This window comes from Procambarus clarkii, chromosome 33 (assembly GCF_040958095.1).
Source record: "Procambarus clarkii isolate CNS0578487 chromosome 33, FALCON_Pclarkii_2.0, whole genome shotgun sequence".
NCBI lineage: Eukaryota > Metazoa > Arthropoda > Malacostraca > Decapoda > Cambaridae > Procambarus > Procambarus clarkii.
Window position 1 is genome coordinate 29,695,618 of NC_091182.1, and position 25,530 is coordinate 29,721,147.

Sequence of the window (25,530 nt, forward strand, 5' to 3'; positions counted from 1 at the left end):
TTGAGTGCAGGTTACTCTTAAGGTTTTCAACGGGAGTAAAGAGGTCTGAAAGTTAATCTTGTAAGACTTTATTTTTATTTTAATATAATTCTGATAACATTCTTCCCGTCCCCAGGCGCGGTGACCACAGCCAGAAAGCAGGGAAGGCGACGGACAGTCTCGGTGCTGAAGAACATCTATAAAGACGGCATAAACAGGCACGACATTGCCTGTCACCACGTAAAGTCTCTCGTCTGAGACCAGCCTCTGATATTTTTTCTCTAGATAATGGCCTCCCAAATTGTGAAGTTGTGAAAAATATTAAAATTTTAAACTAGCTAGGCTTTTTGAATACCTTAGCAGGTCTCCTCTTAATGCATCGTATCTACACAACTTGCCACAAAGGACCTGAAGTCATTGTATTTTCTCCTTTAGATAAATACGAGGCGGTAGGACAAGGAAATGTAAGAAATCTTTAGTGATTATTTAAACTATTCCTATTGTCATTTACTGGTCTATCCATCTGAACTTCTATATCAAAGAATGGGAAAGATTATATAAAAAAATACAAATAAGTTGATAAAGATCGTAATTTTGATACACAGGTCTGATGTTGTCCTCCACCTTGCTAAATAGCCTTCCCGGTTTGGTGCCTTTTGATAATTACTTGTCCTCCACCTTCAATATTTTACATGGAATTAAAGGTCCACTGTAATGCATAAAAGGGAGGCAAGTGACTTCACCCAATAAGGTTTAAACACATGGAACCGCCGAATTTGTCGGCACAATTTATACTAGAGTATACAAATAATCGGTAAGAGTAACAAAGTTGCCTGTACGGGGACAAGGTATGCCTGTAGGTAATCTTGACTACCTGACAGGAATTTACCAGTCCCACTCCATCCATCAGAGGGTTAGAAATTATCAAAGGCACCAAGCCAGGAACAGAACACAGCACTTTAGATATTCAAAAGGAACTATGCCAATATAGGGATATAAGTCGAGCGATATCAAAGGCACCTGACTCGCCAATCATTTTATTCCAGTTTCGGAAGAATAACATTTACTTAGAGAATATTTAGCTTCACGAGCCCAAGATTCTCTACATCGCTTACACAGACATAAGATATCAGAGCTGTGTAATTACCTAAGTGTAGTTACAGGATGAGAGCTACGCTCGTGGTGTCCCGTCTTATGGCAAGGTCAAGACAGGTGAGCAGAGATGTTACTCTAGGCTGAAATGCGATGGATCTGTGGTGATACTCTGCTAGGCTGGACTCAGCCTTATATACATGCCAGTTGCTGATCACTGCTTGCCGATTGGTCGAGGAGAAGCACCTCAGTCCTAGGAAGCGTTGGAATGGTAGCACTACATATGCGGATGTAGCTGCTACATTCATAAAATGCAGAGTTTCAAGGATTTGATAAGTGTTTTGTGTCTCATCTCTGACCTCAAATAAACAACTTTTTCATACTTCTTCTGCTTGCCACATATTTTGCGTGACCTCTCCCTAAATGTATTCACATCTCTTGGGATCACAAGAAGAAAGCATGAGCCAAGTGAACAATATTCCTCATCAATTGTCATAAGACAGTATAAACAATCATATCAACTCCTTCTCTACAAACTTCTTCCACACAGCCTTGTCCCTTACCATATCTAGTGGCATGTTCATATGAAATTCTTGCTTCTTTACTCACCATCTCTTTCCATCATCACCTTGGCCTTTCTCTCTTCCTTCTCTCATATTCACTCGAATACACTTCCCTCACCACTCATGAGATCAACATCCTCCTAAGCCATCTTGGTATGCTCTCCTCAATCTGGTGGTTTATCATCTTTTGCACTAGACATTTCCAAATATTTATTTGGTGCACAAGATAATGATGGTTATTGATAGCAATTAAGATCTGCTTATAATTATTTTGAATGACAGGAAAAATTAAGTTTTATTAAGTTAATTTGTCCTTAGATGAGTTCCTTGACCAAGGCGACAGTGTGATCAACACCACATCTAACTTTCACAACTTCTCCACCAATGGAAACCTGAAAAGTACACAAAGTATACAGTAGGCATTAAGTTAATATGAAAAGCACCTTTATGAGCATTGCTATTTGGTTGCTTTCTAAGGAAAAAATCCACTGTGACAGATAGGAATCCTGAACATTTAAGACTGGATAACATTCAGGCACAGATGGATGGTACAGATCCTTTTTTTATAATATTCCTGAAGGGTCATCAAAGGTGTTAGGGAGGCACCTGAGAGAAGCTCAATCCAACAGATGGACCAGATCCGTAAAGACTCGAAACAATGCCTCCTCACCCGACTTTACAAGTGAATAGGTGAGGCTTCACAACTGCTTGATTGCTAACCTGGCCAAATCTGCCACCACCACTGGGGGACAGACAGCACTGATATCACTCCAAGCTTCTCAGATCAAGATCTTGCTATATTCTTTATTACATGAACACAAATCTGCCCACAGGAGAGAACTAATTTCTTAGTTATTGCACTCAGTTATATATAATCATATCTAGTTATATCAGTTATATCTACATTCACTTCTGAACTCAATAAAGAATATAATATTTATAAATGATTTCTTGACCTCCACCATACTGGCATTATACAACTCATCTGTTTCATTTTCATGCTCTCTTCTTGACTCCCATATTCTGTTATCAAATCAATAATCTTTGGGTCAGTTAAGGAAGGTTTGGTAGGAACTTCAACATCCAGCCACTCATCTACACCCTCTTCAGATACAGGGAAATGGTACAGGAACTCCCACACCACCCACATCAGCCAGAAAGCATCTACTGTGAGGGCCTTGCAGTCGGAGAATGGCACCACATACAGAGGAATACACCGAGACTAAGACAACGTGAAGAGGTCCAAGTCCGACCATCTGAACACTGGCAAACCCATGGAAGAAATCGGCATTGACAATCCACCCCATAGAGACAGGACAGAGCTGAGAAGATCTCTGGCCCAAAAGTTGGACACTACCTGGACAAGAATGGCCTGAGAAGCCAGAAGATGAACTACATGTAGAGTCAAGCTTCAAAGAGACAGGGAACAAAGAGAATCTCCCCTGGTGTGAGACAATGTATCACACTAAAGGAACATCCAGGGAAGAGAACCCTGAGCACATGCAGACCCAAGCACTCAACTCCTGGCTCACACTGCATCAAGGGGCACAGAAAAAGCCACTAAGGGAAAACCCCACTTAGCTGAACAGCAGAACACTGGAGCTAGAGTGACAGGGGGCACCTCAAACATCTACCATCAGCAATGAACTGAGGGTGGAGCAAACGGCTGACCCAGTCTACCTCCCTCCTCCCCCAAAACAAAGGGGAAGGAAGGTGATGCAAATGAGCTTGCAGTAGTTTAAAATTTTTGATTGTTTACATTGTTGAGGAGTTCTTTTGGCCATTTTTGAGACTGCAGACTAGTTTATAATTGGCAGTGGTATGTTTTGTTTTGCTGACTATCTGGGTGTTTCCCTAGTGTGGTGGAAATGATTATATTCATAGAAACTTTATCATAGTGCCACTGCTCCCTGCACCTCTCTTGAGGTGGGGGCTAGGTTCTGGCTTGTGATCTGCGTTAGGTTTAAAAGATCTGTGACTAATAGCCCCTAGTAGTTTGACACTATATCAGCATAATATCTTCAGGGAGCCTTAAGGGAGCCGGTCGGCCGAGCGAACAGCACGCTGGACTTGTGATCCTGTGGTCCCGGGTTCGATCCCGGGCGCTGGCAAGAAACAAAGGGCAGAGTTTCTTTCACCCTATGCCCCTGTTACCTAGCAGTAAAATAGGTACCTGGGTGATAGTCAGCTGTCACGGGCTGCTTCCTGGGGGTGGAGGGCTGGTCGATGGCCGGGCCGCAAGGATACTAAAGCCCCAAAATCATCTCAAGATAGCCCTTTCTTTAGTTCACCAGATTTTCACTTTTAACAAACACCTGGCATTACTGTTGATTTGGTTAATCAGGAATACACAACTTACTATAGTAATCATGAGCCTGGTATAATCACAATATCCAGTACTGTACTAGAAAAATGCTACTACATATTCTATCACTTACCCTTAATGGAAAATAATGGTCCTTTATGTGGCCAAGACCCAAGCAGCCTCCAGGATTCTTGCCCCAGGTGAATAAAGAGCCATGGTTGTTTACTGCTGCAAAGTGGTTGATTCCACAATTTATGCTCACCACCTGGAAATTAAACTAAAGTAAGATAACACATTATATTAAACTAAGGTAAGATAACACATTATAAACTCTAATTACTACAGGAAAAAACAATACATCAGTTGATGGCCTGGAATAATCAGACACGTTATATCAAATTATCCCCAAAACATTTGATCTAGAAGAAATTATATAAATCCAGATTACATGCAATGAAATCAGCATTAAAAATGCCTTTCTGGTAGAGCCTCAGTGGCTCCTTATCTTGCTAAGATAGTTCCTTGCTACTACATCTCATAAGTTGGAGGAGTGCTGTTTCCTTACTGTGGACCCAAGCCAGAAACTGGCCACCCCACAGAGGCGCAGAGAGCAGAGGAATATTATCACCACCCTCACAGGAGACGGCAGAGAAGTAATAGCAGAAGATGAAGGGCAAGCAGGGCCCAAACCTGATGGTTCCAGCAGCAACAAAAAGGAGCAACTGGAAGAACCAACCCAGTACCCAGGGTGAAATCCAGCCCAGGTGAAACACCATACTAGGCTTCTGCTCATCGAGTCGCCCGAAACCGATCCGACACAAGACAATGACAACACAGCTTTCAGAGCAGAGCAACAGGAGGAAGGGAGAGATGCTGACCAAGATCCCAAATGAGGCCCACTAGGACCAAACCTGGAACAGAAGCAACTGGGATTTCCACCAACACACCAGGAACCTGAACATGGCAGAAAGGAAAAGAACCAGAACCCTGGCTAGCTTACATGCAGGCTTACTGGTATCCCAAACCAGCAGGAGTCAACTGTCCACCCAGCTGTCAGGAGCCCAAAGGCGCCTGACAGCTGGGTGGACAGCGCTTCGGATTCATAGTCCCGAGGTTCCAGGTTCGATTCCCAGCGGAGGTGGAGACAAATGGGCAAAATGTTTGTTTCACCCTGATGCCCCTATTACCTAGCAGTAAATAGGTACCTGGGAGTTAGACAGCTGCTACAGGCTGCTTCCTGGGGATGGAGGCCTGGTTGAGGACCGGGCCACAGGGACACTAATCCCTGAAATCATCTCAAGATAACCTCAAGAAGCAAGTATACATAGAGAGAAACCAACAAACACTTCAATTATCTGCACTTCTGCCATATCATTTGTGGTGTTTAGCAGTTTGGTGGAGATAAGTGTCTTTGATGTACAGGCTAACCTCACCCCTGCAGTGTTTCCTGTCCTGATTGGACTGCTCTGTTTTCTGGGAGTAACTCCCTGTGCTACAAGGGGTTACTCCCAGAAAACAGAGCATCGCATTATATGATACCAAAGATGTTTTTAAATTTGAAAATAAATTTTTTTTTGAAAGAATGAATCAAAATATATTCAATAGAATGAATACTATTCTTTCAAATAGTAAGAAATAAATGGATTGAATATAAAATAAAACAACATCACTACAATAATACAGCAATTTACATGAAGCCACAACTTATAAATTATGTTATAATGACCATGGTAAAAACACTTATAGGCAGCCATATTCAGAGGCAAATTACTATACCTTAGCATCAGGTGTAATTTCATTGTGTCCAAACAAGCTTAAAGGAATTGGAGTAGGAGTCTTGGAATATGATACTTTTGGTCCTTTGCCAAGAGGGCCAAAACCCCAACTATACACTTGTCCATCTTCTGCAAAATTAATATAAAAATATTAATACAATTAAATATGTTGTAGTCCTGCATATAAAATAAATAGCTATCTAAGCTGACAAGAGGCTCAACTGCCTCTATGCCCGAATCAGAAGGGGTAACCACCGGAACAGACCAAGCCACATCCTAAGCTAAGCCCTGCCCCAACCCCGAAACCCTCCGATGCTTCAGGGCTGTAAGCAGGTGGAAAGAGGAGAGGGAAGAGGAGGCACAAATGGAGTGAAGATAGAATTGATCAACACCTCCAATTCCAGGTCACTAAAAAACCATGCGAGGCAATTCCATAGCATCCAACCTGGCACACAACCTAGACTATTGCAAGACTGAAAACCAAAGACAAAGCTGTCACTACTTGATAAGTCTGAACTTCAGCAGGAGGGCTAGTGAGAAGGGAAACATACTGGGAGCACACCCTACATGACTCAGAGTTGAAGGTGTCACCGACACAAATGGCAGCATGAACATCGCCACGTGGCACTTACGACGTGCAACCCTTGAACTCACATGAAGCGAGAATGGGTTCAGTATGGGATCCATGACTTCCAAACCCGCGGGGAATTTCTGAGGGCTGCAGGGAACAACCCAACAGGGCAGCCAGGCACTGAGATGCTACAACAGTACTCTCAGAAAGTGCCATGTAAACCAACACAGCCTAGTTGAGGCAGATGGGAAGGCCAACCTCAACCCGCTGAAATGCAACACACGTGTAACCAGTGTGTCCCACCAGCTAAGATGCTCCAACCTGGAGAAAGACAGAAGCCAAAGACACCGGACTTACCCGGTGTCTTTGAAAAGAGTGTTTCCTGAACATTCCAGGGAAGATGGTCCTGGCAGAGCAAGAGAAACACTATGGAGTGCACAGGGAAGACAACTCAGAGCATATGCAGCTTCAGACACTCTTAACTCCTGCCCAATGCTACACAAACATGTAAGGAATAGCCACTAACACAAAATACCACATTGGGCCCAGAGCAAAGGGGTACTGAAAGCAATAACCTGTTTGACCAAGTTATCACAAGTCGAGCCTGGCCTCAGGCTGGGCTCTGGGATTAGAAGAATTCCTGAGACCCTCTCCAGGTAAGATCTAGGGAAGAACAGAGAGGGTTATCATCTTGAGGTTAGATTCTGTGTAGCCAATTTACTTAGTTTCTATGATAGAGTCACAGAGATTTTACAGGAAAGAGATGGTTGGGATGACTGTATTTATCTGGACCTAAAAAAGGCTTTTGACAGAGTTGCACATAAGAGGTTGTTCTAGAAACTGGAACATACTGGAGGAGTGACAGGGAAGCTTCTAACATGGCTGAAAAAATTTCTACATACAAAATAGTAATGGGAATCGATAAAATTTATAGGGAAGAATTCCTGAGACTTCAAGAACAAGAGGTCATAGATTTAAGCTAACTAAAGAAAGCTACCAAAGAAATATAAGGAAATTCACTTTCACAAATGGTGGTAGGCAATTGGAACAAGTGAGAATAACTATGGAGGCTAAAACCATCAGTAGGTTCAAATCATTATATGACAGTGCTGGGAAGATAGGACACCACAAGCAGAGCTCTCATCCTATAAGTATACAGGACTTAAGTAACAATGAAATGATAACAGGAATATTTTTCACAGGTGAAGGTAAATATCACTACATCCATATAGAGCTATTATATCCATATTAACAGCATTGATGTAAAACCCAAAGTATGACGTTAGCTGCATTACCCTGTGAATCAACTCATGACAACAGCCCCACTTTATAGGTAAATGTAACTCACCATTAATAAACATGCACATAGTTCCTGCAGATGCCACATCCACTACTTTCCTTATATCTGGAAACTGAAGCTTCTTTGCTGTATGAATTTGCATTTCATCTGTCACCGAATTTAGCTGGTGGTATTCTGAATTGCCCCAGCCAAACACTTCACCTTTATCTGAAAGTTTTAATATACAGTATTGATAAAGAAAAACAAAGCTTTGAGAGTATATCAAAATATCTATTTTAAGTGAGACAATTGGTCGCTCTGTTATGCAAGAAAATACCGAAGCTAAATTTAGCCTCATCAGTCCAATCTCCCCATCCCTGATGCAAGGTGATCTTGTCAAGGTGCTTCAGCCGCTCCATGAATAGGAGGGAAACATCAGAGAATTCAGTTCCCAATCTAGCCTGAAATGACTATAATAAGGCCCATTTAACTACTGAAAATACCTTCTTCAAGCAATACTTGACTTTAAAGAGATTGCCAGTATTGCTCTGCTAAACTGATAGTTCTAGGCTTCATCTTGGGGTTACCCAGGACCTAATTTTTTCTGCCCTCCGACTTTTACATTTGTGCTGATCCAATGGGTCAGTCCAGGTCATCTTTTTTTTTTATGTTGCTTTCCTCATTAGGACAGCCTCCTCTTCAAGGCTCTGTTGCAAGTAAGCACTGGCGAAGCGAGCTAGTAATTACAGTACTTGGGAGGCACTGGAAAAAAGTGAAGTCTATCTCAAAATGTCTATGAATATAATAAGCCACCAGAACTCACTCTGAGTATACTAAAAAAGAATTATTATACTCAATGTGTATGATAACTTACCGCTTAATGCTAGAGCACAGTCAGCTCTACATGATATTTTGACAATCTTTTCTCCAACAACATCTCCCATCACTGGGCCAACATTAGGCTCATTATTATAGTGTCCTCTACCTGTCTGGCCATCAGCTCCCCAGCCACAAGAATACACCACACCTTCTTCACTCAGAAAAAAGCTGTAAAGAAAACCTCCATCAAGAATATTGCACTATTAAAAAATTTATTATTAAATTATTCCAAGCAACGTTGTTTATATTTTATAAGTTTCATCCCTGTTATATTTCCAATTTTCATGGAATGGAGAGGCAGTTTACCTTTAGTGGAAATAACATGAGTACCAAACCCTATTGACCTCCCTAACAATTACAAATTAGATTTGAAGCAGTTTGAAGTTTAACAAAACTAATGCAGTTACATATACCACATTGTAAAAAGACAAAAAATTGACAAATGAAGGGTGTCGTCAAGACAAATGAACAGCAGTGTTAGGTAAATTCAAATGAAAAGATGTGCGGTAATGAGAAATAAAGGTTACTGACAAATACCTGACTAAATATTACATATGACACTGCATATAGTACAAATACATTACAAATCATTTTAATACAGTACTGTTTACACATAAGCTGTCTGATAAAAAGCATTCTTATTTATGCCTGCATGTGCACTGCAAAATTAAAATGTGCAACAGTGTTTTACAATACTGTACAGTACGTATAATAATTTCTGTCTAAACTAAAGTTCAAATTTAAATTGCCTTACCTAGTATCTTGTCCACATTCAACCTGGCACACTTTGACACCATCAAGAGCTCGGATTCTATGGTAAACAGCTTGCTTGCCATAATCTTCATTTGGTATAATAGGTCTACCACACTGCCCATAACCATTACTTCCTACAGTCCAGACACCTTCTCGATCTGTCACCATCACAGAATGCGCTCTTCCTGAAGATACCTGATGACAAAACTTGTCATAACTTTCTAATTTATCACAATAAGCTATTTATTAATGGTGATTAAAAAAGGTTTGGCAATAATTAAGAATGGCAAATATTTCTGACTCATCTCATTTTCAATATCCAGTGTAATTGTATTATATCAAGAGAATCCCAGGAAGTGGTCCAAATGAACAGTCATACACAAATGACCTCTCGTAGATATATGACAGATTTGCCAACAAATAGTAGAACCAACTACTACTGAACCAAGTAGAAAAGAAAACACCCTAGATCTTATTTTTACAATGATGAACTGATTAGGAACTTAATGAATATAAATACTTGTTACTCAGATCACAACCTAATTGAAGTTCAGACATGCATAGGAAATATGCTTGTGCAGCCATTCTCAAATCCAAGGAGGAGAATTCAGCAAATTCAGTTTTAATAACAGATTAACTGGGAACAAATAAACCAAGACCCTGAAGAAATATACTGGAGGGGGGGGGGGGGGGAAGACAGCAAGATAATGCAAACTTAAACCAGCACCTTAAGTAAATATGCATAGTAACACTAGAAAAATGTGCAAGTCACATACGACTAAAGAGAAAGATCAAAAGATGCAAACTGGAACATGAACAGCATTCCCTCTAGAGGCAAAGAAAAGAAATCACAGAGCACCTCAAACTCACCACTCTATCCAAAGAACGGCAAAGAAGGCTATGTAGAAAAATAAAAATGATTGGGCTAAAGTAGCACGTTTCCTGACTAAATTTTTTATGTACCTAACCTTCCAGTATTATAAATCAGATGTCCCCTCACTTGAGAATTGAATCTTTTTAGTTCAAAACGTTGTGTAAATTTCAGTAAGTATAATACATTCTATAGTAAATTTTTGTTCTTTTAGTCAACCTTCACTAAATATGACAATTGGAAAAATCCTCTTTCAATTAAACCCTCTTCAGCCATGAGAGGATCCACTGCTGAATTATACACAAGAATCCATTATACATAAATCTCTACAAATGTATATTTTCAAAGACATACATAATGACAACCGCCTGACACATCAATACAGTCAGCATGAAAAACTTAAATAAACAAAGTAATCAAGCAATGAACATAAATTGACCAAGTTATTCCCGTGCATCGCCTTACTTCATTTCTACCTAAAAAACGCAACTTCTCTGGGCCACTACAGCTAAACCACAAGAGGTAGAGAGACTTTACTTGAATTTTGGTGCTTCCTGGATGTAAATTAATGTCAAAATATTTTTATTTTTTTGTTCAAAATAATAATTTTTGTGAGCACCAAAGGGTTGGCAAATTTAAGAGGACTGAAGTTACTTATGTATGGAGCTACCTCATTGTGGCTAGCTTGGGGAGCCCCCATTCAGCCCCTCCAGAACATTATTTGAACATTGTGCATTTAAAATATTATAATTTGAAGACTGCATGGTTTACACAGCAGATTTTTATTTTTACCTTTATGATGTTTGCCTAATGTTCCAGGGATAGTCAAAACCATTCAGAGATATCATGACCTATGAAACTGTGACCAGGCGAGTGGAGTGTTAGGAGGCTGGCTGGGATGCCATGTGACCTGAACCGACACCTAAGTGGCAGTGAAGTACTTCATAGTTGGGATGTTTACACTATAGCAACAATCATTGGTTAAATCTTTGATCCCAAAGCTTCTCTCACCTCATAAAGGGAGCCAGATTCTGATCCTGCCCCCCCAAAAGGCAAGGGCAAGTCCTGAAGGGCTGGTGCAGCTCTCAATGTTTAGCTCGGGGAGATATTGAGGGGCCCCATAAAGAAACAGTTTTTTCTTTTGCTTACCTTAACAATTTTTGAATTATTGCTCAATGGAACATCAATGGGTGCAGGACTAATTAATATTCCTAAAGGATGATCTTTTCTTGGTTCATGGCGTCCTGAAAAGCAAGAAGTCAGAGATTATCTTGTATTATTAAGAAGGATTACATAGGAACTCAAAGAGTAACAGTTCATTAGATTAAAATGAAGCTGTTAGTTTATGAGAAATGCATAGTGGTACTGTACAATGAAGGGCAATTATTATTTGAAGAGACATATAGTGCTTGTCAAAACTATTTTTGGAGTATGTACAATACTGAACATGGTAGTAAAATACATTATATTACTTAGTAAGCCATTACATATACTTACCAAACTGAAGAAAAAGTATTAATCTTTATTGGAGTAAAACTGTTTGTCTATAAAGGAAGTCCCCAACTAACAAACAGAACGAGTTCCAAAAAACGACATTTTAAAATCAGCCGTTTGTAACTCGGAACACAATTCACATGTGTAATGATATGATGGGCAATGTGTTCCTGGACCACCAAAAATCCACATATATATTTATTTATCTTCAATGATGGAGTAGTCCTGATTGTCCTTGATAATACATTGGCATCTTCAAAACTTTTATTGGCAAAGTTTTCCAAGCGAGATCTAAAGTTCAACCTGTCCTATGATGGATACAGCAGCACATCAAGATAGCATCAAGGGGCAGATTATTCACATACATATCCAATATTTCCCAAGCTCCACTTTCTAAACCTTATTTTTCAAAGATGATTCCAACTGAACAAAAACTTGTCAAACTTAATATGAAAACCATCCATAAAATTTTGTTTTAGTTGTGTTCAATGACCTTATTGGGACAAACTCTTTTTCTAAGGTTGTGCCCATTTAGGAAAATTTAAAACTTTTTAGAGCCATATTAACAATCAACTGTGCATCACATCTGGGGATGTATTAAAGATTAAAAGCACGAGATTAAAAAGTCCCATTGAGTAAACAGGGCACCTTCATGCTACCCCTTGGTGACTGAAATAGCTGTCATCTTGAAAAACCCATCACTGAATGTAATGAAACTCCTCTTACTAGAGAAATCCTGGTGTCTTCCTGAAGCTATCTTGCCGAGATTGTTCATACTAAAGGGTCACATCAGTTGCAGAAATTGTTTGACCTACCAGGGACCAGAGACAGAACCTGGCCCCCCTCACAGAGGTAAAGGGAGCGAGTGGCTTTAGGCACTGTATGTACTAGCTCTATCTATAAATTCATCAATATTTGTATCACCCCTTGTATGTATGTACTTTACCTAAATAAACATTTGAATTTTGAATTTTTTGAGTGACAATCCACCATCAAACCAGAATAATACTCCAATAAGTCAGCTAACCTTTAGACAACTGGAGGGTTCACAAATAACAAAACCTTGAAACTGCCAAACTACTCCACAAATGATTAAGAAGCCGGCTTCCTTGGTCAGTTCTGGAGTTAGCGAACAATCCAATGGTGTACTGACAAACCTTGATGGAGGGAAAGAGGCTTTCTTTTTCAGTAACAACATAGACATTCCCAAGAACAATCCTCATGGTTTATCAGGCAGCAAAAACTCCTATGGCTCCAATACTGAACAAGATCCACATTTTATATACAGACAAATAATATACTGTACCAGTCCCTTGGTAACTAGGTTCATGTCTGAACATAATATTGGAGTGTGTCGCATAGCAAAGGCACAAAGGAGGGAATTGCTAGTGTTTGACAAAACTATTTCAGTAGGTGAATGTCGGCTAAAAAATTAGTGACAAATGCTTGAAGTGCATTGGAAAGACAGATATAAAGTGAATATGTTGACAACCGTTCACACTGGTGAGAAAGTGCAGAGAAAGAGAGAGGAAACAAAAAACATGTCTGTGTCTTCCAGCCCATGTCTGGAGGCCTGGTCAAAGACCAGGCCGTGGGGCTGTTGATCCTCAGAATCACCACAAGGTTAGGTGACCTAGGGTGACCTCCAAAGCCTAAGAGGCTTTCTGTCCCCAATAATGGGAGATAATGGAACATCAAATTAAAGGAACAATATAATGAAGTACTTTATAGCTAATAAGGAAAGTTGGAGCATATTAATTTTTCATATGCTGTTTTCATAATTCAGTATGACAAGAAAATATTAAATCTATCAGTTTAAATAACTTACCAATTTGGGACTCGGTATTAAGTCCTGTACCAAAACATGATGCTCCAGACTTTGCATCAACAGCAAACAGGGTGAAGCCGTAACCACATGCTACATCGATAACCTGAAAAGTTTAAAGACGTGTAATTACTAAACAAGCAGTACAAGTGCAATAAAAATTAATATACTGTAAAGCACTGCACTTAATTAACTAGGTATTTATGGTTCAATTGCATTAGGGGCACTCAAGGAAGGTATTAGCAGGTTCATATCACAGTATACTGTAACTCATTATGAAATCAGCGGTGAATGTAATGAAATGCCAATTTCTGGGCGAGCCCCTGTGGCTCCCTGAAGCTATCTCTGAAAGTGTTCCAAACAACTAGATGCCATCAGTCGTGGAGTTCTTTTAGGCCTACCAGGGACCACAAGCCAGAACCTGGCCCACTCACAGAGGCGCATGGAGCAGAGGCACTTATGATAAAATTACTATGAATTTATTCATGTCTGCCACCACCAGGGAATCACCCAGAAAGTCAGCAAAGTAAAGCAAACAACTACTGGTTATAAGCTAAATCTCAGTCCCGAAAACCACCAAAAAATTCCCTAAAATCTAAACAAACAATTGAAAAGTCACAAAACTAGCATGAGCTCATTTTTGCCCTACCTCCTCCCTCGTTTGAGGGAAAGAGGGAGGCAGCCTGGGGTCAGCTTTTCCCTTCAGTTCTAGGTGATGGAAACACCTCCGATGCCCTGGGGAAGGAAGAGCGTCAGGAAAAAACCTTGGCTTCCTGAAGCTAACTACCGTGGAGAAGGAAACAAACAGGCACAGACCAGGGAAGAGGGAGCACTGCAGGCAACACAATTAAGATTAGACACTCAGCCACAAGACACGACCCAAAGCCATACAAGGGCACCGGGGACTGGGCACATCGACAGGATGTGTGACTGCGAGAACCCTATTCGACTGCTAAAACCCCTTATATCTAGAAAATAGCCCAGGACATAAAGTATTAGCAAGGACAACCAACAGAGCAGCAATCTGTACGAGTTCATTAATCTGAAGCCCACTGAACCGAATACTGTATTTGGGTTATCCAGCCAAAATCGGGTTCAGATAATTTTCCGTCAAACTACGCCATATCCAAACAGAAATTCGGATACCCAGAAATTAGGTTGTGTAAATTTTCCAGAGCTACACATTTCAAGTATCACACAAGAAGACAAACTACAACAAGGTAAGCTGAAGGTTCTCTTTTAAATTATATTTTTAATTTATTGCGTGTGTGGAGTTATGGTGGCTGTGGTACAAAAAATTGCGAAAATGGTAATTTTTGAACTTCCCCTGTAAGAATTCTGCTTATACAAATGTCTGGCTTATGCAACAGTGGGTCCTTCCCATTTAGTTCAGAAAGGAGAGCTTCGACAGTAGTTACCAACACCATGGCTGTGAGGGTAGATGCTCCTCCAGAAGGAGTGGCTACGATGGTCAACCCAGGAAAAACAGAAGGAACCAAGACAGGCAATGCTGGAGGATGCTGGACACTCCCTGCAAGTAATCAGCACTGAGAACTAAACCCCAAGAACCCAGCAGACAAGCTACAGGTAAAACTCAGCTCCGAAGAGGCAGGGACCAAAGCGAACATACCCCCAGGGAAACAAGGAGCCAAGGGAGAACAATCCAAAAGGAGCCAGACAACAGAGTCTGGAGGAATACGAACACTCCACAGCACATGCCACAATGCAACATACACCCAAACCATACTGCACACCCGACGAAGGAGACCAATGACATGGGCAGGCTTGGTGAACGCTGGCCACAAAGCCCCATCCAAGCCGGGGGTCACATAGGAGGTACACAAAAATGGCCTAGGTATACCAAGAAGCAGGATAAATCTCTCAGTGAATATGTAAACCGTTTCTGTTAATATATCAGTTGATATAAAACACATGTGATTGGTCAGTTGTCTAGCTGAGTTGGCACTGTACAGTAATTAGACAAACGATAAGATGAATGGTCAAGTAAAAAGTAGTAGTGGCCTCTATAGAGAAGGGTGAACCAAAACCAAACCCCAAATAATTTTATAAGAACATCTTGCAAAGGGGTCTTCTCAAAGAGTTACAGTACTAAAAATCTTTACAATACAGCAGTTTAAGAAGAAATACATGATGCTTCGTGAATTTAGCTCCTAGTGTGGTGAGGTAAGTCTTGTTGGTACTACAGATACTAGAGAGAGCTTGAGGAACCACTTAGGGGTTCCACAAAGCAAATGTGCTGTGGAATATCCTTAGAACATTTTAAGTTTGAGAGAGACCATTTCAAGCAAGATAAAATTCCAGTACAAAGAGCAGAGCATGTGTGTGAGAGTGAACAAGTATTAGAGTTAATTGATCTGGAATTAATATTAGAGTAAGAATAGGATGTGTATTATCAATAAGGTTAATAACTTTATTAATACAATACTGTAAGAATAGTTAGGAACTCTTTAATATAATAATGATAGAAATCTCACAGATGAGTTAAAATAATACAATAGATGCAAGTTATTATGAACAATTTCAATACAATATAAACTTCCTGAGTTGAAGATCATTGCTAACATTATTCATATTAAGCAGACAGAAAAAATTATTAGTCCTTAGGTAAAAGGAACAAAATGAGAAATGAATATTAGTACTGTACCTTAAAATATTCTCCAAATTCGAGCCTATGTGGATGGTGAAGATAGTGTAGGTGATGCTGCTTTTTTTTATGTTCTGGACGTACAAGGGAAGCACGCCCCAAGGCTCCATGATCTGCAACTCCCCATGTGTAAATCAATGTATCCGGTCTAGAGTGTACACCAACATATTCAAACTCTGAAAAAATATAAGATCATTCAAAAAATTAAATACACAATACACTGTACTAATTTAAATAATTTATCACAATTTAATTTATATTCAAACCACTATTATTAACCTATCTCTGTTTTTTACTTATATTTGAATATAGTTTAATAGTAGATTGGTCTAATTTCTTAGCTAATTCTCTTAGTTGAAGCTAAGGTAAGATGCAGCTGGGTTTACCAGTTATCTTGTGTGTCTCATGGTTTATTCAGAATACTTCAGCTATGGTTACAGGGGGGTATCTTCCCTGGCAGGCTCTTTAATAAATATCATCTATGAACAATTATCTTCTCAAAGACAAATATCTCCCCAGGGTGAAATTCCTACAAGTTCTTCCATATCTTAAGTGGTGCCTTGGGACTTGGTCACCAAGTGAGAACTATACAAGAGTGTAATGTAGAGTAAGCTTAAGTAAGATCTTCGAGGTTCTGCTCATTCAGATGTGGGATCCAGCACTCAAGGCTGCATTGCACGTAGTGAGTGCCATCTATTATCATATGTTTCTGTTAACACAACAACAGTCTGTAATGTCAACTCAAGTGCTTGGCTATCCACTCGAAGGCAGATCCGAGTGGCTTTCCAGTCCTGTACATTGTGGAGGCCATTTGCTCAGCTTCAAGAGCTAACATGGCATCATGCATCATAAGCCAAAATGCAGCAACAGACATTTGTTCTCGTGTCATTATTATTCTAAACTAGCATAGTTGGCAGTCCAGCGCTTATGAGGCTAAGAAGACCTCAGATATGTTCATCTGCCATATAACATTAAAGTGGTGTCATTTCTAGATAATAGCCCATCACATCACAACTAGACAAGCTAGTAAATTCAAATATTTTGGGTACATACTTACTCCCTATTACAACCTCCTTGACATAACCCATGGATAATGCATAATTCACAACCTAAAGAACATACAGTCCAAAAAATAATGAATATATATTATATTTCTACCTGGTAATTCTTCTGCATGTTGAGGATCTAATGGCTGTCGATATCTACTTTTCTTCCCTCTTATAGAATGTCTAGCACTTCCACAGCCACTAGACACCTGCAAAACTGAAAAAAGAAATTATTTACTAAAAAAATCATTAGAGAATGTAAAATAAAAACAAATAATATGCTGTATATACATTTGAAATGTATATTGCACAATTTAACCTCAAGAAAATATATCAAATGAAACTAGACCTATTCCTCCAAATCAAAGTTTCTATTAGTATATCAAATTTTTTTACATATTTGCAATACATCACCAATTTCTTGGAAGCGTCTTTACTGCAAATGACAGAACACATCTTTGAACAAATAATGTATATCCAATGTATTTAAATAAATGTACTCTGTAAATTAAAAAAATAAAAAGGACAAATATGAAAAAAAAAAAAATCAGGCTTTAAGTTTAATCCCTAACATGCAGCAACAGACTTAGATGCATATATCCCTACACACAAACAGAACAAATCCAAAATACCAACACTAAATGCAATGGAATGTCAATTTGACATTCATGAAGCCACCGAGGTTTCATGAGCCCTGGTGGCTTCATGAAGCTACAATGCTGATACAGTTCCAAACTACTAAGTGCCATTAGTCGCAAAATTCTTTTAGGCCTACCAAGGATCACGAGCCAAACCTGGCCCCTTCAAAGAGGCGCAGAGAGAAATGGCGCTATAATCAAATTGTCAGTGAATTTAAATCATGGGGAAGCACAGGGAAAGCACCCTCAAAGTAAGCAAGATAAAACAGACCACTGCTGGTTATAAGGAAATATCGATAACTCAAACTCACCAAAAGAACTCCCAAAACAATGTAAACAGACAATTGAAAAGTTATGAAACTAGCTCAAGCTTAAACACCTCACATTTCCCCCTCATTTGGGGGGGGGGGGGAAGGAGGGAGGCAGACCGGATTAGCAAGCTGCTCCCCTTTCAATTCTTGCTGATAGTAGACAGTGTGGTGCCCTCTTTCTTGTTCAGGCTCTAGTGTCCTGTTTTTCAGCTAAGTGGGGTTTTGCATTTGTAGCCATTCCTGAACTTCAGTGCAGTGAGAGTCAGGAGTTAAGTGCACCTTGGGGCTGCATGCACTCAAGGCTCTCTTTCTTGGGTGTTCCTTTAGTGCTGTTCTTGCACTGCCAGTTTTCTTCCCTGGAGTGGTCAGAGCTCACTCCCTTAGGGGGTCTCCTCGCTTGTGGTGGCCCTCATCCTTCCAGTAAGCTAGCGGTCTTTAACTGTCTTCCCTCGAGTCAGGAGTTATTTTGGCTGGCAGAGCACACTGTTGTTAGTGCGATCACATGCCAATATACCACTGAGGGTATGAGTACTCTCAGTATCTCCATCAGGTTAAGGATTTTCTCCGGAAATAATATAATTTTGTACACTGCACATGAACGCAATTTTGAACTTATTCAGATCAGTTGAATAAAATAATTCCTGATCGCATTTATCGCATTAAAAAAGTTTTCTTCTAATTTTAATCTTACCTCGAGTTATGAGCTTGTATGGAGACGACAAGGATTTGGGTGTACAATACATCATATTTTTGGCTCACACCTGAAAGTAACAATGGCAGCTTGAAAGACTGAACTACTGCATATAAACAAGTAAATACTGTACATTTTTATTTTTGGTAAAAGTACACACATACATATTGAGTTACAAACTGAATGTTGGATTACTAGACAGAGCTGATATATACAATGCCTAAGGCCACTAATGCACACAGCATTTCGGGCAAGATGTGGGGAAAAAAATGATAAACTAAGCCTAATTGAGATCAAAAGCATAAACTGAACTTAAGTAGAAGAATGAGAATAATTACATGTTGAATTAGTAGCAGCAATTGCAACAGAGGAGCAGAATGCAATTTTTAGTAAATTTACAGACTACAATTTTCTCAAGTTTATACTGTAGTAATCTAACTAATGTGCCATACTTCTATACAGTATGGAGTGTGTTGTATTCTTTGATATTGTATATATTGTAATTATGTGCTGTAATGAAGGGAAATCTCATTCATAACTAAAGATCTCCCAAAAATATACAGTATTATATTCTCACATTGAAGTGAACTGAACCAAGAGTTGAGTGGGCCAGCAGCAAATACAACAAATATTCCACCTAAGACATTGTCTTTGAAAGAAATTAAAGGTTTTATGACTTCCACCTATAATGATGCCTGATGGTTCAGTCCAGGCATGAATATGAATGTAACATCACTCGGGCTTTCGACCAATCTTACACAGTCCAATAGCCCATCCCTATCATAAGTGTATCATCACTAGCCAGACATATATATAATTCCTATTAAAAAATTTCTCACCAAGGATAATCCACGTACTGCAATTGGGCGAACTTACACATTAAAACCCAACACACATTTGCCCGAAACACTGTGCGTATTAATGGCTTTGGGTATTTTACGTACTAAGTCTTATAAATCCAACATTATGTTCGTAACTCATCTTCTATGTATGTACTTTTACCCCAATAAACATTTTTATTTTTTTTATTGATTAACTGCTGGGGCCACTCCAAGCTCAAAAGTACTGCACAGAAGGCACTAACTTGTTACAATTGTACGTTTTTCTGAAAGTTCTATATCAAATATTTCATTCTCCACTAGGCGGATTGTCCACTTGTCATTAAGGTTGAACTAGAACAGAAGAACTGTTGTGTTGATTTAGGGGCGACGACGAACAGAAGAACTCAGTCAGCACGTGAGAGAATGGAAGGTTGAGGGAGCCAGCTCGTGCCCAAGATTGTTTGGGTTTGGACCGGCATCACTGTCGTGCTCGCTTCTGGTACTTCACGTACTCTACGTTTTCTTTGATGACTATAGTTTGGGTCAATGTAAATATTTTATAGATTATTTATTTATTTATTTATTTATTTATTTATATATATACATGAAGGTACATTGGGGTTTAACAGAGAACATAGAATTTAAATTGAATTTACATTCTTGTAAAGCCACTAGCACGCATATAGCGTTTCGGGCAAAAACCAATATCCAATTCGTACATCTAAAATCAAAATAAGTGACGATATTTCAATATGGCATATACCATTATCAAGTCAAATAAAGAAATATGCTGTTTTAGATTCAGCTACTCGGAACAAAAAGTTGCAAGTAGCATTTTGCTACTTGCAAATGGGGGACATTTGACAAGACGCCGGCTTTTTTTGAGATCTCAATCTCAATATATATATATATATATATATATATATATATATATATATATATATATATATATATATATATATATATATATATATATATATATATATATATATATATATATATATATATATATATATATATATATATATATATATATATATATATATATATATATATATATTTATATATATATATATATATATATATATATATATATATATATATATATATATATATAACTGAAAACTCACACCCCAGAAGTGACTCGAACCCATACTCCCAGAAGCAACGCAACTGGTATGTACAAGATGCCTTAATCCACTTGACCATCACGACCGGACAAAATGAGGTGATAGCCGAGGCTATTTGAACCACCCCACCGCCGGCACTCGGATAGTTATCTTGGGCATAGCATTTTACCAAATCACCTCATTCTTTGGGGCACACGTGAGGAACACAAATGCGAACAAGCCTGAATGGTCCCCAGGACAATATGCAACTGAAAACTCACACCCCAGAAGTGACTCGAACCCATACTCCCAGAAGCAACGCAACTGGTATGTACAAGACGCCTTAATCCACTTGACCATCACGACCGGACAAAATGAGGTGATAGCCGAGGCTATTTGAACCACCCCACCGCCGGCACTCGGATAGTTATCTTGGGCATAGCATTTTACCAAATCACCTCATTCTTTGGGGCACACGTGAGGAACACAAATGCGAACAAGCCTGAATGGTCCCCAGGACAATATGCAACTGAAAACTCACACCCCAGAAGTGACTCGAACCCATACTCCCAGAAGCAACGCAACTGGTATGTACAAGACGCCTTAATCCACTTGACCATCACGACCGGACAAAATGAGGTGATAGCCGAGGCTATTTGAACCACCCCACCGCCGGCACTCAGATAGTTATCTTGGGCATAGCATTTTACCAAATCACCTCATTCTTTGGGGCACATGTGAGGAACACAAATGCGAACAAGCCTGAATGGTCCCCAGGACAATATGCAACTGAAAACTCACACCCCAGAAGTGACTCGAACCCATACTCCCAGAAGCAACGCAACTGGTATGTACAAGACGAACTATTGTCTTGTATATATATATATATATATATATATATATATATATATATATATATATATATATATATATATATATATATATATATATATATATATATATATATAACCCAAGATAACTATCCGAGTGCCGGCGGTGGGGTGGTTCAAATAGCCTCGGCTATCACCTCATTTTGTCCGGTCGTGATGGTCAAGTGGATTAAGGCGTCTTGTACATACCAGTTGCGTTGCTTCTGGGAGTATGTGTTCTAGTCACTTCTGGGGTGTTAGTTTTTAGTTGCATATTGTCCTGGGGACCATTCAGGCTTGTTCGCCTTTGTGTTCCTCACGTGTGCCCCAAAGAATGAGGTGATTTGGTAAAATGCTATGCACAAGATAACTATCCGAGTGCCGGCGGTGGGGTGGTTCAAATAGCCTCGGCTATCACCTCATTTTGTCCGGTCGTGATGGTCAAGTGGATTAAGGCGTCTTGTACATACCAGTTGCGTTGCTTCTGGGAGTATGGGTTCGAGTCACTTCTGGGGTGTGAGTTTTCAGTTGCATATTGTCCTGGGGACCATTCAGGCTTGTTCGCATTTGTGTTCCTCACGTGTGCCCCAAAGAATGAGGTGATTTGGTAAAATGCTATGCCCAAGATAACTATCCGAGTGCCGGCGGTGGGGTGGTTCAAATAGCCTCGGCTATCACCTCATTTTGTCCGGTCGTGATGGTCAAGTGGATTAAGGCGTCTTGTACATACCAGTTGCGTTGCTTCTGGGAGTATGGGTTCGAGTCACTTCTGGGTTGTGAGTTTTCAGTTGCATATTGTCCTGGGGACCATTCAGGCTTGTTCGCATTTGTGTTCCTCACGTGTGCCCCAAAGAATGAGGTGATTTGGTAAAATGCTATGCCCAAGATAACTATCCGAGTGCCGGCGGTGGGGTGGTTCAAATAGCCTCGGCTATCACCTCAGTTTGTCCGGTCGTGATGGTCAAATGGATTAAGGCGTCTTGTACATACCAGTTGCGTTGCTTCTGGGAGTATGGGTTCGAGTCACTTCTGGGGTGTGAGTTTTCAGTTGCATATTGTCCTGGGGACCATTCAGGCTTGTTCGCATATATATATATATATATATATATATATATATATATATATATATATATATATATATATATATATATATATATATATATATATATATATATATATATATATATGTCGTACCTAGTAGCTAGAAAGCACTTCTCAGCCTACTATGCAAGGCCCGATTTGCCTAATAAGCCAAGTTTTCATGAATTAATGTTTTTTCGACTACCTAACCTAACCTAACCTAACTTTTTCGGCTACCTAACCTAACCTAACCTATAAAGATAGGTTAGGTTAGGTTAGGTACGGTTGGTTAGGTTCGGTCATATATCTACGTTAATTTTTACTCCAATTAAAAAAAATTGACCTCATACATAAAGAAATGGGTAGATTTATCATTTCATAAGAAAAAAAAATGAGAAAATATAATAATTCATGAAAATTTGGCTTATTAGGCAAATCGGGCCTTTCATAGTAGGCTGAGAAGTGCGTTCTGGCTACTAGGTACGACATATATATATATATATATATATATATATATATATATATATATATATATATATATATATATATATATATATATATATATATGTCGTACCTAGTAGCCAGAACGCAATTCTCAGCCTACTATGCAAGGCCCGATTTGCCTAATAATCCAAGTTTTCATGAATTAATTGTTTTTCGACTACCTAACCTACCTAACCTAACCTAACCTAACTTTTTCGGCTACCTAACCTAACCTAACCTATAAAGATAGGTTAGGTTAGGTTAGGTAGGGTTGGTTAGGTTCGGTCATATATCTACGTTAATTTTAACTCCAATAAAAAAAGATTGACCTCATACATAATGAAATGGGTAGCTTTATCATTTCATAAGAAAAAAATTAGAGAAAAAATATTAATTCAGGAAAACTTGGCTTATTAGGCAAATCGGGCCTCGCATAGTAGGCCGAGAAGTGCATTCTGGCTACTAGGTACGACATATATATATATATATATATATATATATATATATATATATATATATATATATATATATATATATATATATATATATATATATATATATATATATATATATATATGTCGTACCTAGTAGCCAGAACTCACTTCTCAGCCTACTATTCAAGGCCCGATTTGCCTAATAAGCCAAGTTTTCATGAATTAATGTTTTTTCGTCTACCTAACCTACCTAACCTAACCTAACCTAGCTTTTTTTGGCTACCTAACCTAACCTTACCTATAAATATAGGTTAGGTTAGGTTAGGTAGGGTTGGTTAGGTTCGGTCATATATCTACGTTAATTTTAACTCCAGTAAAGAAAAATGACCTCATACATAGAGAAAAGGGTTGCTTTATCATTTCATAAGAAAAAAATTATAGTAAATATATTAATTCAGGAAAACTTGGCTTATTAGGCAAATCGGGCCTTGAATAGTAGGCTGAGAAGTGAGTTCTGGCTACTAGGTACGACATATATATATATATATATATATATATATATATATATATATATATTATATATATATATATATATATATATATATATATATATATATATATATATATATATATATATATATATATATATATATATATATATATATATATATATATATATATATATACGTTGGTAACCAACGTACCTGTGGACGAGACAATCGGAATGATAGCCGACAGAGTGTATCGTGATCCAGCCTGTACTCCTCTTGACATACCAGAAAATATTCTGAGGAAACTACTCCAAGCTTGTACTAAAGAGGCACCCTTCTTGAGCCCGGATGGGCACATGTATAAGCAAGTAGATGGGGTCGCCATGGGTTCTCCCCTAGGTGTCCTGTTTGCAAACTTCTACATGGGTACCATCGAGCAAAAAGTCTTAGTCGACATGAACTTGAAACCGGCCATATACTGCAGGTATGTTGACGACATTTTTACACAGGTACCTGATGTCAGACATCTGCAGGAGCTGAAGGAGGCATTTGAGCATAGTTCCGTGCTGCGTTTCACTTACGAGATGGAAAAGGATGGGAAGCTGCCCTTTCTAGATGTAACAGTCATGGAAAAGGGCGGAGGTTTCCACACTGCAGTCTACACTAAGGAAACAAACATAGGAATGTGCCTAAATGCCAACAGCGACTGCCCAGACAGGTACAAGAGGAGTGTTGTTAACGCATATGTCGACCGTGCTCTCAGCCACAGCTCAGAATGGAAGCAAGTCGACGAAGAACTCTGTAGGGTAAGGCAGGTCCTAGTCAACAACGGCTTCTCCAATGGTTTCGTCGAAGACATCATAAGAAGGAAAGTGAAACGCCATGCAACCTCTGAAGAGACAACTAACACAACACCTATACCCCCTATTAGACTATTTTACAGGAACTTCTTTTCCACAGCTCATAAAACGGAGGAAAGGGTCCTGAAAGATATTGTTAATAGAAACGTTATCCCTACAGACAAAAATCAGAGGATACAACTGACGATTTACTATAAAACCAGAAAAACGGCCAGCCTACTCATGAGAAACTCTCCAGACACAAAACAGAACGCTTTAAAAGAGACTAACGTCGTCTATGCCTTCAAATGCCCACTTGGGGACTGTAAGCTCCAAAAAACCCAGTATATAGGCAAGAAACAACATCTCTTTCTAGGCGTTTAACGATGCATAAGCAACAGGGCTCCATTAAGGAACATATAATCTCTTCCCACAACCAAACCATCGCCAGAGAAATCCTAGTAAACAACACAGAAATCATCGATAGATACAGCGATAGCAGGCGGCTTGACGTTTGCGAGGCACTACACATCAAGAAGTCAACACCAGCAATCAACAGCCAATTATTGCACAACTATATTCTACCCACCTCAAGACTCCGCTCCAATATAGAAGCATCAAGAAATATGGACCAATAGGCTTTCTACAAACACTTCTATTCAATATC

At 39.2% G+C, this 25,530-nt stretch overlaps 1 protein-coding gene across 2 annotated transcripts; it reads right to left on the minus strand.

The window, feature by feature from the left end:
• Nucleotides 1-46: 46 nt before the first annotated feature.
• On the minus strand, nucleotides 47-20,048 carry LOC123765269 (RCC1-like G exchanging factor-like protein). Of its 2 annotated transcripts, none has more exons than XM_045753797.2 (12): nucleotides 19,822-20,048; nucleotides 18,738-18,807; nucleotides 17,210-17,314; nucleotides 16,052-16,227; nucleotides 13,390-13,492; nucleotides 11,217-11,311; nucleotides 9,198-9,391; nucleotides 8,439-8,611; nucleotides 7,634-7,792; nucleotides 5,716-5,843; nucleotides 4,073-4,204; nucleotides 47-2,026 (listed from the first exon to the last, which is right to left on the minus strand). In XM_045753797.2, the coding sequence occupies exons 2-12, from the start codon at nucleotides 18,790-18,792 to the stop codon at nucleotides 1,949-1,951; spliced, it is 1,398 nt and encodes a 465-aa protein (XP_045609753.1). In that variant the 5' UTR covers nucleotides 18,793-18,807; nucleotides 19,822-20,048; the 3' UTR covers nucleotides 47-1,948. The 2 variants fall into 2 exon arrangements, with proteins under 2 accessions (XP_045609753.1, XP_045609754.1); XM_045753798.2 differs by lacking the exon at nucleotides 19,822-20,048 and adding an exon at nucleotides 19,614-19,750.
• Between the last annotated feature and the right edge of the window lie 5,482 nt (nucleotides 20,049-25,530).

Bases quoted from the DNA above. Each gene is read 5' to 3' on its own strand.
- LOC123765269 (XM_045753797.2), bottom strand. From the start codon at position 18,792: ATGATGTATTGTACACCCAAATCCTTGTCGTCTCCATACAAGCTCATA. The intron at 13,493-16,051 runs GTACAGTACTAA...TAAACTTTTCAG, and splicing joins AATTTGGAGAATATTTTAAG to GTTATCGATGTAGCATGTGG. The intron at 4,205-5,715 runs GTATAGTAATTT...TTTAATTTCCAG, and splicing joins AAATTACACCTGATGCTAAG to GTGGTGAGCATAAATTGTGG.